Consider the following 14,641-nt stretch of genomic DNA (forward strand, 5'->3'; position numbering starts at 1 on the left):
TTGGAAAACATTATTCACACAGAGTAACAGTGAAAGAGCTTGTAAGCTATAATAGCTGGGAACATTGTTAGCACCTGGTTAGGGATGGAAAGAAACATTCAGAGAAAGTAGAACAATAAAAAATAAAAAATAAAATAAAAAATACAAAGGCAGGGTTTGGAAAACATTCTTGACAGAGAATAACAATGAAAGAGCTTGCAAGTGGGTAAGAGTTGGGAACATCCTTAGCACCTGATTAGGGCTGGAAAGAAACATTTGAAGCACGTTAGAGCAATGAAAAGAACCTTTCAAAGATTTAGGGCTTGGAAAATATTCTTTGAAACCTGCAAGGTAAGAGCTGGGAAGATGATTAGCACCTAGTTAGGGATGGGGAAAAAATAACATAAGTAAAAAAGTAATGATAAATCTACATTCAGAGTATAAGACGCACCTGAATTTTCAGCCTCTTTTAGGGAGGAAAAAGGTGTGTCTTATACTCCAAAAAATAAGGTACAATATAAGATTAAAATCTAGAATCCAAGCAAAAAGATCAATCTGATAAGAATCTCTGTATCATCCTAAGTTCAAGAAACTGGAAAATATATTATAACTGGTATGAATCATAACCTTTTTCAAATTCTGATTCAATAATTTTGACTTCATTTAGGCATAGATGACTGGTGAATTAATCAAAAGAATCAACTGCTTGTCCACCTGGCTCATGCAAACACGGAATTAATTTATGCAGATTCTTACCACTAAGAATTTTTTTTCTTTTATTTAGGTCTAATGTGGCAAATTTAAAAGAAATTCCTGTAACCAAAAGTATTTAAAGAAAATACAAGTTCTGATTTATTTTTGAAGCATTTTCCACACAGCCTTTTGGATGTCCTTGTTCCTAAAGCTATAAATGAGGGGATTGAGGATTGGGGGCAAAACTGTGTAGAGAAAAGCAGAGAGTAAGTCCAAAGTATGGAAGGAAAGACTTTGGGGCCTCATATAAGCAAATATAGCAGATGTCAAAAATAAAGAAAAGACAGCCAGGTGGGGAGTACAAGTGGAGAAAGCTTTATATCTACCTTGAATTGAGGGGATTTTCAGAACAGTGGAGAAGATGTAGCCATAGGAAATAAAAATGAACCCACTACATAATGAGTCTACAGTAATTCCTATAACCAAAATCAGAATTTGGCTAATACTTCCATTAGTACAAGAAATCATTAATAGGTGAGGAACATCACAAAAAAATTGCTCAATTCTATTGGATTTGCAGAAATTTAACCTGAAAATGAGAATGGTATGCATCAAAGCATGGATCAAAGTGATTATCCAGGAAGCAGTTGCCATTTGTAAACAGGCACTCCAGTTCATAACTAGCATGTATTGCAAAGGGTGGCAGATGGCCACATAACGGTCATAAGCCATAACAGTCAGCAAGGCAAGCTCAGAACCTATACAGGTGAAAACTGAGAAGACCTGAGCAGCACATCCAGCATAGGAGATCTGCTTGTTATTTGTCAAAGAAGCAGCCATGGCTTTAGGAATTGTTGTTGAGATAAAGCAAATATCAGAGAATGACAAATTGACCAAAAAGAAATACATGGGAGCATGAAGATGGCGATTCAAAATCACAGCAACACCAAGAAGTAAATTCCCAATTAAAGATAGTAAGTAAATGACAAGGAATATCACAAAATACACAATTTGCATATCACGATAATCAGAAAATCCCATCAGAAGAAATCCTGTCACAATAGATTGGTTAGCCATTTATTTTCTTCAACTCCTTCTGGAAAGAAAGAGAATATCATAGGAAATTAGTCTAGGAAGTAAATACAGGTATGGAATTATTCATCGCAATAGTAACATAAGAAAACTAATATGCAATAATTATGTTTAAAATAAAATATATTACTGTTTTCAAAATATAAAAGAAAGTTCATACATTTAAAAATAGAAAACAAAAATGATATTATTTTCCTTTTGCATTACTTATGCCAATTTATAAAAAAATTAATTTTGTGATTCTGCTACCTAAAAATATTTTTAAAAATGATGATATAGTACTGAATAAAGTAAAAACGGTTATAGAAATCTGGCATAGTGTATATTTGATTCTTTATAGATAATTTGTAAGAAGACTTATACACCAAACATTGCAGTGCAATCAATGATGAAGGGATCCAATTATATTTACATCTCCATAGTTCCATGAGCTGCACTGTTTAGCAGATACAACTAAAGATGCTAATTATCACCCATAATACTCTTTATGTAAAGCATTTGACATTATCATTTACAAGATTATTTTTTTACTACTAAATGTACTAACATAATTATGTCTAATATTTTGTTATTTGGGATTCACATACAAAAAAGAGTTGTCAGAATTGCTGGAATTTGGTATGTCTAGTTTAATGGGGGGGGGAAAGGACTAGTGATAACATGATAGTAGTGCTCCAATATCTCTAAGAAGTGCCACCAAGAACAGTGAGTCAACCTATTTTCCAAATCACCTGAAGGCAGCACAAAAATCAATGAGTGGAAACTAATCAAGGAGAGAAACAACCTCAGTTAAAGAAATGAATCAATAGAATAACTTGCCTCCAAAAATTATGAATGCTCCAACACTACAAGATTTTTAAGAAGAGATAGGACAATTATTTGTCTGAAATGGAAAAGAATTTCCTGCCTGAGCAGGGTGTTAGTCTACAAAACCTTCAAATATGTATATTATTTATTCTCAAAATGCACAAGACATTCAAGACATGTCTACAATGCTCCCCCCCCCTTTCTATATTATATTGGGCAACTTACAGTGCAGTGGATTCTATTGCCAAAATGTCATCTTGGAGAATGAGGAAATAGTTCTGAGAAATTAAAAAATGGTATCAAATACACAACGGAATCATACATAGAAATACATTTTTTTAAATACGTAATTTCAGTTTTTCCAAAAATAATTGTTTGATTACACACACACACACACACACACACATATATATGTAATCAAACATACATACATATATATATATATATATATATATATATATATATATATATATATAGAGAGAGAGAGAGAGAGAGAGAGAGAGAGACAGAGAGACAGAGAGACAGAGACAGAGACAGAGAGACAGACAGAGAGACAGAGAGACAGAGAGACAGAGAGACAGAGACAGAGACAGAGACAGAGAGAGACAGAGAGAGACAGAGAGACAGAGAGAAATAGTACAATGTTTCTCTTCAAGAATAACTTCTTTGATTTAAACTGGATATAAAATTATTACTTATTGCTTCACAATCATATGCAAAAGCCAATATTTTATAAAGCACTCCAGTATAATTTTTCATATACTGTACATGGTTTTGAGGGCTATGTTCCTTGAGTTCAATGAAATTCACAGCTATGTAAATGGGCATGTAATTGCAATTTTACCATAATGACATATATGTCCATATAAGATCTGTGTTAAATTAAACATATATTAGACAATATAATCAAATTATTATTTATTATCTGAGGAAAGCAAAATTAAATTACTTTTATGCTAAGTTGTAAATAAATAAACAATATTTTTTAATATTTATAAAGATTCTTTCCTGTTATCTTGAAATAATTAAGCATCAACATACTTGATATATTTCTTCTGATAATCTGATTTATGAAACTTGTTTCCTGGTTACATGTTATATGATTGGGGTAAAATCAGTTATTTTGCCTATGTGAATATTTGAAAACAAGTACATACATGTCAAGTCATATATATATACTTATTTACTGGCATCAGTGATACAGAGAAAACCGATTCCTATCTCACTGTGTATTATGTTCTTCCCATATGCAGTATTTCTCAATTATTTCCTAACTGAAATCCTGAGTATTTAGTCATGATTGTCTTTACTTACCACTGTTTTGGTGGTCTTTCCCTAGGAAAAGAAACTGCTATATGATGCCTCTTCTTGTAGGCTATGAAAAATGGAACAGAGCAGCAATTATATGTCATCCTTTGTTTTCTATAAATTCCTTGGAGACTGAGTCCAATTTTATGTGGATTTGAAAGTCTAAATTACAAAACAAAAATAGGTGCAGTTGTCTTGTATCAACTTCTCTTATTATTATTTTGCATTTGGAAAAATAGATGGAATTGTTTGTAAGTGTTCATTATCAAGGAAGCTGTGCAATATGACTTATCCATTTGACTTTCTAAGTTATATGTGACCTTCTAAGAGGTGACTGAGTTTTATTCTTTGTGTGTTCCATATACCTGCTCTATTAAAAAAAAATTGTAGTGATGTTTATTTCTGTATTTAGAGACAAGCCGCTAGTAACAAGATATTTCACCTTAATTCTTGCAGTATGAACCTCTTGTTCTTGTATGAACCTCATACTTAAATAATATTTATTCCATGTAGTTGTATAGTGGTCCATAATGCAGTATGCATATCAATCCTTTAATCTGGATTAGGATCCTGTGCCTTAGGTAGTACTAATTTATCCATTCATTTATTAAATCTCTAATTTAAATAATATTTATTCTATGTAGCTATATAACAATCCAATTAGCACCCACTGGTTTCTTTATTTAATAAATTTATATAGCCACCCAATGCATACACAGCTATTCTGATACACAACACAGAAAAACCACTGTTTAATCCCACCCCCTACCCTGTGCCAGTAACAATAGAATCAGAAAAGCCCCTTAATTGGCTCTAAACATGATTTCCAAGTCCACTGATAAAACCATAGAAACATAGAAGACTGACGGCAGAAAAAGACTTCATGGTCCATCTAGTCTGCCCTTATAATATTTCCTGTGTTTTATCTTAGGATGGATATATGTTTATCCCAGGCATGTTTAAATTCAGTTACTGTGGATTTACCAACCACATCTGCTGGAAGTTTGTTCCAAGGATCTACTACTCTTTCAGTGAAATAATATTTTCTCATGTTGCTTTTGATCTTTCCCCCAACTAACTTCAGATTGTGTCCCCTTGTTCTTGTGTTCACTTTCCTATTAAAAACACTTCCCTCCTGAACCTTATTTAACCCTTTAACATATTTAAATGTTTCGATCATGTCCCCCCTTTTCCTTCTGTCCTCCAGACTATACAGATTGAGTCCATTAAGTCTTTCCTGATACGTTTTATGCTTAAGACCTTCCACCATTCTTGTAGCCCGTCTTTGGACCCGTTCAATTTTGTCAATATCTTTTTGTAGGTGAGGTCTCCAGAACTGAACACAGTATTCCAAATGTGGTCTCACCAGCGCTCTATATAAGGGGATCACAATCTCCCTCTTCCTGCTTGTTATACCTCTAGCTATGCAGCCAAGCATCCTACTTGCTTTTCCTACTGCCTGACCACACTGCTCACCCATTTTAAGGCTGTCAGAAATCACTACCCCTAAATCCTTCTCTTCTGAAGTTTTTGCTAACACAGAACTGCCAATGCAATATTCAGATTGAGGATTCCTTTTCCCCAAGTGCATTATTTTACATTTGGAAACATTAAACTGCAGTTTCCATTGCTTTGATCTCATCTTCTGCAACAGTTTACACTCAATTTATGGACTTCAAAATGACCATCGCATAATTGACTTTTGTCTCAATATATGTCCTCACAGAAACCACCTCAATGATGGGATAACCAATTACAACTTTAAAAAAGCCAACTATGATATCTTAGACGCTGACCTCTCATCTCTTGATTGGCATACACTATTCTCTGGCTGTAATACTGCTTAAGATTACTACAATATATTTTTGCTTGAAATGCAAAGAGTCATTAAATTATATTTACCACTAATTATCACCAAAATCAAGAAAAATAAATTACCCATAAAAATAAGGAAGCTCCAATCCCAAAAAATATCTCTTTGGCAAAAAAATAAAACAGGGTATGCTGCAAATTTTAAAAGCCAGAACAAAAATCTGTGTCACCAAATAAAGACTGAATGCATTAAATTATAACATCAATCAAGAAGTAAACCACACGTGCCTTCTATAACTTTGTAAAACAACCAACTCCAGGACTCAAGATCCATCTCACCCAGTGAAGGGCTACCAAAATTTTTACTACCACACTGTGGGCGTGGCTTATGCAGGACGCCCTGCATTTTCTTTCAACATCTTTCAATGCAAATTGGGTGCTCTGGGGTGGAGCTCCATTTTTGCTACCCTACTGCATCCCTCCTGGCCAGCAGCCCAGCCCTGATCCCATACCTTAAAGGACTAAATGGTAAAGACTATAATGATGAGACCATTAAAACCAACCTCTTTAACACATTCTTCAGCTCAGTCTTTGTAAGCAGCAATGGCTTATGTCCAATATTTCCTAGTCGTACCACAATTAACTTCAATGATCTAACACAAATCAATTTTACAGAAGATAATGTTAAAAAGGCATTATGCCACCTAAAACCATCTCTGTCTATTGAACCTGATGGACTATGTGCATACTTCTTAAAAAAGCTCTCCACAACATTGGCTGAAGATCTAAGCATTTTTTTTAATCCTTCAGGACTAGCTCCTTACCCAAAGTATGGTCACTAGCCACAGTCATCCCTATCTTCAAAAAAGAAGATCCAAATAACATTGAACATTACAGATCAATCTCTTTGGAAGATTTGTTTGTTTGTTTGTTTGTTTGTTTGTTTTGTTTGTTTGTTTGTTTGTTTGTTTTGTTTGTTTGTTTGTTTGTTTGTTTGTTTATTAGATTTGTATGCTGCCTCTCTCCGAAGACTTGGGTCGGCTCATAACAGTAATAAAAACAATATAGCAGTGGAACAAATATAATATTAAAAAACATATAAAACCCATCATTATTTAAAAAACCAAACAGCACTTTCATACCAAACATAAAACAAAGTATAAAAAAAAGCCTGGGGAAAAGGTGTCTCAACTCCCCCATGCCTGGCGGTATAAGTGAGTCTTGAGTAGTTTACGAAAGTAAACATACAGTACGATAAAAAGTACCTAGATTTTGGGCACATTTACAACAGTTTGGTTCTAGGTTTGGATAATTTTTTTTCCAGTTTGCTGGTGCTATATACTATCTGTTCTGGATTCTGGTAGAACTTTAGTTACATTGAAAAGAACGCTTACTGAATGCAGGATTTCATAAACAAAAAAACTCCATTTTTATTCTCCTCTCCTCTGTATTCAAAATATAATACATATTGTCACATTCCTCTCTCTTTATCTTTTGCAATTAGAGCCCACACACATTCCTCCATGCCTCCTCCCTTATCTTAATATTTATGTCTATACAGCGTAGTTCAACAACACCAGAAATAATTGTGAAATAACACAGAATAAGCTAACTCACTCCGAAGCCAAAATGACCCATGTCCCATGATAGATTTACAACATTGAAAACTCTGCCCTTCTTCCCTGCTGGCTCTGATGAATAAATCACTCCAGTAATTAACCCATTTCTCCCCTTAATATCTTTTTCCTAACACTTGCTCCCTGCGCGTTTGAACTCTTCTGAAGTGAGGATTTAATCAGTGATTGTCTGTCTCTTCTTCATTAGAGTCTGGACTCATAGCAACATCCTGTGGCTGGCCTCCCACCTGTTCTGATACCTGTAACCCAGGGCCTGCCATTAATTCATTAACACTATCTGTATCAGAGTCATCAAGCTCTTCATCATCCTTCAACTGACAAGGAGTATGTACAACACTATCCATAAAGCATTTTATATTTATTCTATTTTGTTTTGCCGATTTAGTCATTTTATAATTTATTTTCCCTGTTTTCTCCCAATCTTTTAATTCTATGTTATATTCAATAGTTTTTGCCCATGCTATCATAACTCCTTTTACTACATCTTCTGCTTTTTTAAAATTCTAGTAGGCAACTGTTATTAATTTTTGTTATTAATTTTTCATCTGATCCTGTCAATATTTTATCTAATGGGAGTAGAACTATCTCAAATACATATTCTTTTTGTCTTTTTTATATCTTGATTGAATTTGCATATATGGCCATCTATTATTATACCCTGGTCTTCCGATTGTTGTCTATTTTTACAATTGCCTTGTTTATTTAAAAGTTGTTGGAATAAATCATGCTATTTACATCTAAGGTATTTGGATGGATTATCACTTCCATTGTGGATACCCACTTGGGGATTTTCATATAATATTTCCTTTTGTTTTTTTTTGCTATGTTTGCATTGGTGCTTCTCTAATTTTGTGTCTCCTAAAGGGTGATGTTGGAGTTATTTTGTAATAGGCATCCTGCATGCCTCTTTCTGCAGTTTTCTTTCTTTCTTTGCATTCACTTATGATTTAGTAAAAGTAAAACAGAACCAAGGGAGAGGCTAAGGCCAAGCCAAGCCAACCATTAGAATGGATTATGGAATGTCAGGCCGCTTTCAAGAAACTATGAATACTATTTTCGGAGAAGCCAATCCTCAAACGTCCAGACCTGGAGGCTCCTTTTGTAGTCCAGGTTGATGCTAATGATGTGGCAGTGGGGATGTATTACTTCAATAAACAATGAGGTGGCTTTAAACCGGTGTGCATACACCTCTAGGAGATTAACTGAAACTTAAAGGAGGTGGCCAGTATGGGAAAGAGAAACATTTCCTGTGTGGTGGGCGGGCCCTACTAACCTGGAGACATTTTCTAGAAGGGGCTAAGCACCCCTTTGAGGTATGGACTGATCACAAGAACTTAGAAGCATTAAAAAACACCAGAAAGCTGTCACCCAAGCAGGCCCAATGGTCTCAGCATTTTGCCTGGTTCAATTTCTCACTGCGATACTTACCTGGGGGAAGAATTTTATGGTTGATGAACTGTCAAGACCGATCCAGTATCCAGTATCCAGTGTTAGGCCAGAGGTGATCCAAACGGTCATCCCAGTCCAACAGTGGGCATGCCCAGTAGATACCAGGGTGAAGAAAACCCAAATAGCAGAAGTACCAGAGGACTTAAAATCCCACATGGTGGAAGCACTAAAAACTGACACGTGGTTCCTAGCCCATTCTATGGAATGTACTTTATGACAATTTAGTTTGGGTAGGATCTGGACTATATGTTCCATCTTCCATGAGGGTAGTCGTCCTAGAAAGTGCCCATCACTTCAAGATAGTGGGACATTTTGGGCTCATAAAAACCCTTCAAGCCAATGGAAAGAGTTCACTCCTATTATCTTGCCATCCAGCCCTTCATGCCATTTTGGGCTCATAAAAACCCTTTGGTGAGGAGGCAACATTCATGAAAAAGGATGTTGAGACTTATGTGGCCAGCTGTCCTGTGTATGTTGCTGCAAAAAGACTCCTGGGTCAGCCACAAGGAGTGCTGCAAGCTGTGGCAAGACCCAGGGCATCATGGAAGGAAATATCTATGGATTTCATTTTTGAACTGCTGGAGAGTGGGGAACATACAGTGATTTGGGCAGTTACTGGTCTCTTTTCTAAATATGCACATTTTGTGGTGTGCCCAAAGATCCTGTCATCTAGAGTGTTGACTAAATTCATCCAACATGTGTAAAGACTTCATGGGATGTCTGAATGGATCATATCAGACTGGGGGATCCAATTCACTTCGAGGTTCACAAGTTTTTGACCCTTGTAGGCTACACCCTGAGGCTAAGCTCCACCCATCACCTGTAAACTAATGGGGCATGTGAGAGGGCCAACTCAGTGTTATAGCAGTACCTTCGCTGCTATATAAATTATCAGCAAGATAATAGGAGTGAACTCTTGCCATTTGCAGAAGTAACTTATAACAATTCAGTGCATAGCAGCACTATGATTCAGATTGATTTATGGTCAGGACTTTGTACCTATCCCAGAGCTACTTCAAGAGGGGCCCAAACACTCCACATTGAAAGAGTGGGTGGACCATTTGAGATCTAATTGGCCAATGGCCCATAAAGGCCTTGATGAGGCCCACCAAGCCCAAAGCTGACAAGAAGAGAGCTAAGCTGGTGATCTACCAAGTGGGGACAGGGACTTTCTGTCTCAATTCAGAAGTCTAAAAAGTTAGAGCCCAAGTATGTAGGTCCTTTCCCCATAGTGTAAGTTATTAATTCTGTGGCGATGAACTTGGCTTTGTCCAAAATCCTTTGGAGAATTCATCCAGTGTTCCATGTGAGCCTACTGAAACCAGAGCAATCCTCGGAACTGTGGCCTGCTCCGGTTGATCCGCCAACTGCGCTACTGATTGAAAGAGAGCAATATTTTGAAATTAAAGAAATTTTGGACTCCAGGAGGTGTCACAATCCCTTCAGCTATCAGCGACAGCAAGAGTGGAGGCACAGGGAAGGCTCACTGACCTATCACCTTCTAGGTTTCATCCCGACCACTAGCGCTGAACCAATAGCAGGCCACCTCTCACCCACACCCAGGAAGGTCCCCGCTCGGGCTGCCGCACACTTGTCATTGTGTGGCCGTGGCAAGTAGGTGATGCTGCTACTCCTCCCCATGGTCCCAATTTCTAATCCTGGTCAGGACTGGAGGTAAATGTTGCCACCACTAGATGAAGCCTCAGTCTCAGCTGGTTATGTCTATCCTGATGTACTGTGTTAGAGTGTCATTTTGTGTCATTTTGGTTGGTGGTTTGCCCCAGGATTTTTTAAATGTAAAAAATGTGCCACAGCTCAAAAAAAGGTTGAAAATCACTGTTCTAAGCTTTCAAGACCCAGGGTTGCAAGTCTAGTCTCATAGGGTATTGTGCTGCGAGGGGAGGAGTGATGGGCTCTTCTGGTAAAATATCTTTGGACATTTTCTAGGGTGTTTATGTCCGAGATGTGATGTGGGTTTCAGACTGATTCAAGAATAGGTCTGGCGAAATGCAAGGAATGACACAAAGCAGTTCATATTTATGTTATTCTTAAAAGACTCACAATGGAAGTGGGATGGAAACCATCAGCTGAAGTCTTCCTGCTGGTAGTAGAGTTAGTAGAGTTAGCAGGAAGCTCCTTTAGTCAGTCTCTCAAAGTCAGGATAAGATCTCTTTTTTACAAAAAAAAAGAGACAGAAGAAGAGAGAACTAATTGAGACATTAAAATGTACTAAATAATTTGAGATACATAAGTTAGAAGATACGCAGAAGTGAAACTTTCTTTATTGCATTGGGAATTGAGATTCCCATCAGAGAGATTTCTTAAAATGGAACAGAAAATAGAGATGACATAATTTCTATTTACAAAGCAAAACATTCTACAATAGGGCATATGTATATTTAAACAGACTGTCAAAGCTTTCTTCAGAAAGAATTCAGAGGTAAGTGGAACTCTTTTCCATTCATTCTATCTGTTAAAACATTGCCAAATTGCTTTTCTGGATTCAAGTTCAGATAAATCCAAGAAAGATGGGCAGTTAATAAATATTAAACAAAAATTAGGTAACGGTTTCTGACGTTAGGGGATGGTGCTCATCTCTGTTTCTTGGCTGAGGAAGCCAGCATTGTCCGAAGACTCTTCCGTAGTCATGCAGCCAGCATGATCACATGGCAAGGCATACAGAATGTTGTTACCTTCCCAATAAAGTATATGTATGGGCAGGAGCTGTGCTGAGTAATGAGAACTCAACAGTCTCCGGAAAGGGGCGGCATACAAATTGAATAAATATAATCTAATTTAATCTATATCATGCAGCACTCAGGCTTCAAACACGGGCTATCAGTTTTCCAACTGACAAACTCAATGACTTTAACTCTCAGCCACTATATCTTTTGGAAATATTAAATAAATGAATGAATGAATAAATGACTGACTGAATGAATGAGTAAATAAACAAATAAATACACAAACAAACAAAGAAATGAATAGCAAGCAAGCAAGCAAGTAAATAAATAAATAAATAGTAGCAAAATTTAATGAGAAAAATCATGTAATACTAATGAAAGATCCTTCATGCAAATTTACAGGGGTTAATTAATAGCTTATTGGTACTGATAAATAGCTAATCTCCTGGCTTTTCTTTATTATTTGAATATGAATATTAATATCTGAAAATATCACAATAAAATTTGATAAAAATGGGGGAGGGAGACTAATTATTATATATACACTGTAAACTTTACTCTTGTCTTACAATCATATTAAATTCAATAAGGTTGACAGGTGGTTGAGCTTTTAAAGAATATATTAGTATTTAAAAACATTTATAACTCTATGACTATCTATAAATAAAATAAGATCAACTCACAATTCTGTAGCAGTTAACTTGAACTAAGTACCACTGATGCCAGAGAATTGTAAGTAAGTAAGTAAGGTAAGTAAAGAAGCAAGCAGGCAGGCAGGCAGGCAGGCAGGAAGGCAATTATTTATTAGATTTGGTGAATTACTTAAAAATATTCTTTGAAAGAATAATTTGTCCCTGATAATTTTATCCCATTCTGTAACATTTGGCGTTGTTTACAATTTTGGGTAAAGAGGAATTTAGCAGAATTATTTATCTTTCTTTATCAAAATTAACACATGCTGGGTGAATAGCCATGCCACATTCTGTTTTGAATAATACAATGCATTACTTTTAAAGTAAACAACTTATAATTGACAGATGAATTTATATTTAATTTTCATTTAAAATAAGTAATAAATAGTTATTAATAACGATAAAATAAATGGTAAAATACCTCTATATGTTTCCTTCCACTGTTAAGTTTTATAATGTGTATTAATCAATTTTTGCCTACAATTTTGCATAATAAGCAATACCTTTCTGATGGGGTCCTTATTTTGTCATTTATTTTTCAGTTGCTTAATAATCCTAATTATATGCACAATTTTCACATCTTAGTATAGTGAAACTGATATCAAATAATACATTTTGAAATATTTTAATTCAGATTTTAAAAACAGATTATTTTGAATACTGTACACAGATTTTTCTTTTTTAATTCCTTTAAGACTTTATTGCTTTGCACCCACATCCTGATATTTTATTTTGACCATAATTTTGAGGAATGGACCATTTCAAATCTTATGCATAATATTTCGACATTTTCACTCAACCTATTACTGTTTTTGATCTGATATCTTTATATTGTATATTATAATTTATTTATTTTAGAATTCTTAACAACAAGATGAAAATTTTTGCAAAATTTTATATTATTATTACTTGTATTATGGAAATCCCCCCCCCCCCCCGGTATATATGAAATGAGTAAGCATGTTTGATGTATCCATTGAACTTTGAACGAGTCTTCGGAGAGGGGCGGCATACAAATCTAATAAATGATGATGATGATGATGATGATGAAATAAATCATTATGACAATAATTTTAACTATATTTTGACAGTAAGTAGATAATAGAGATCTGTATTGAAAACTTATTTTTCCCTAATTTGTTTCCTGTATTAAATTTTATTTCTGTTTTGGTCCAGAATGATTGAAAGAACTAGAACTGACAACCAATCTTCTGTGAGAGAATTCTTTCTCATGGGATTTTCTGATGATCATGTTACTCAGTGTCTGCATTTTGTCATGTTTCTACTTATTTATTTAGCAGCCATGGCTGGGAATTTACTCATAATTATTGTTGTGATTCTAAACCATCAACTTCACACCCCCATGTATTTCTTTTTGCTCAACCTGTCCCTAACTGATATTTGTTATATCACAGCCACGGTCCCCAAATCCATGGCAGTTTCACTGACAGATAACAAAATAATTACTTTTCCTGGATGTATTGCTCAGGTTTTTTTAGTTATTACCAGTGCATGTTCTGAGAGCTTCTTGCTTACCATCATGGCTTATGACCGTTATATAGCTATCTGCCATCCTCTGCAATATAGTCTCATGCTGAACTGGGATGTATGCAATCAAATGACAGTTACTTCCTGGGTCAGCTCCCTGCTCTATTCATTGCTACAAACAGTCATCACTTTCCAATTAAACTTCTGTGGGCCTAACATAATTGGGCAATTTTTCTGTGATATTCCACAATTGCAAAAGATTTCCTGCACAGATATAAAAGTCCATCAAATTTTGATTTGGATATTTGCATTAATTGTGGGCTCTTTTTGTGTGGGATGCATTTTTTCTTCTTATGGCTACATCATCTCTGATGTGCTGAAGATTCCATCACTTGAAGGCAGATATAAAGCCTTCTCGACTTGCAGTCCACACTTGACCGTTTTTTCTTTATTCATGACTACAGCTTTCTTTTCATACCTGAGGCCAAAATCTCTTTCCTTTCCCATTATAGACTTACTTTCTGCTGTTGCTTATACTGTTTTGCCTCCCATTCTGAATCCCATCATTTATTGCCTCCGGAACAAGGACATTCAAGCAGCTGTGTGGAAAATAATATCAAAAATCAAATGAACTTTTTAACCTGACTGAATCATCTTCAGTGTGACAAATAGTGACTGCAGGCCACTGAAGCTGACTGTAGATCTGTAGGTCAGTGGTTCAAATCTCATCACCAGCTCAAGGTTGACTCAGCCTTCTTCCATCCTTACGAGATGGGTAAAATGAGGACCCAGATTGTGGGGGCAATATACTGGCTCAGTTAAAAAGTGCTATTGCTAACATGTTGTCTTTATGTCTGAATGGTCAAACATCTGGCAACTCCAAATCTCAATCAAAAAAATGCTCTGTCCTACACACTGGCAAATGAATCAGAACATATAAGGTGAATAAACAAGAGCAGGAGGGGGAAGAGGAGTTGTTGTTTTTGTATTATAATGCAGA

The 14,641-nt window shown here is 35.7% G+C and overlaps 2 protein-coding genes across 2 annotated transcripts; one reads left to right on the plus strand and one right to left on the minus strand.

Moving 5' to 3' along the window:
• Nucleotides 1–831: 831 nt before the first annotated feature.
• LOC139153071 (olfactory receptor 14A16-like) lies at nt 832–1,749 on the minus strand. Its single transcript, XM_070726630.1, has one exon. It carries the CDS (start codon nt 1,747–1,749, stop codon nt 832–834), a length of 918 nt encoding a protein of 305 aa, XP_070582731.1.
• Nucleotides 1,750–13,330: 11,581 nt separating this feature from the next.
• Nucleotides 13,331–14,272, plus strand: LOC139153110 (olfactory receptor 14A16-like). Its single transcript, XM_070726694.1, has one exon. It carries the CDS (start codon nt 13,331–13,333, stop codon nt 14,270–14,272), a length of 942 nt encoding a protein of 313 aa, XP_070582795.1.
• The last annotated feature ends 369 nt before the right edge of the window (nt 14,273–14,641 follow it).

The sequence above is a fragment of the Erythrolamprus reginae genome, chromosome Z, assembly GCF_031021105.1.
Source record: "Erythrolamprus reginae isolate rEryReg1 chromosome Z, rEryReg1.hap1, whole genome shotgun sequence".
Classification (NCBI taxonomy): domain Eukaryota; kingdom Metazoa; phylum Chordata; class Lepidosauria; order Squamata; family Dipsadidae; genus Erythrolamprus; species Erythrolamprus reginae.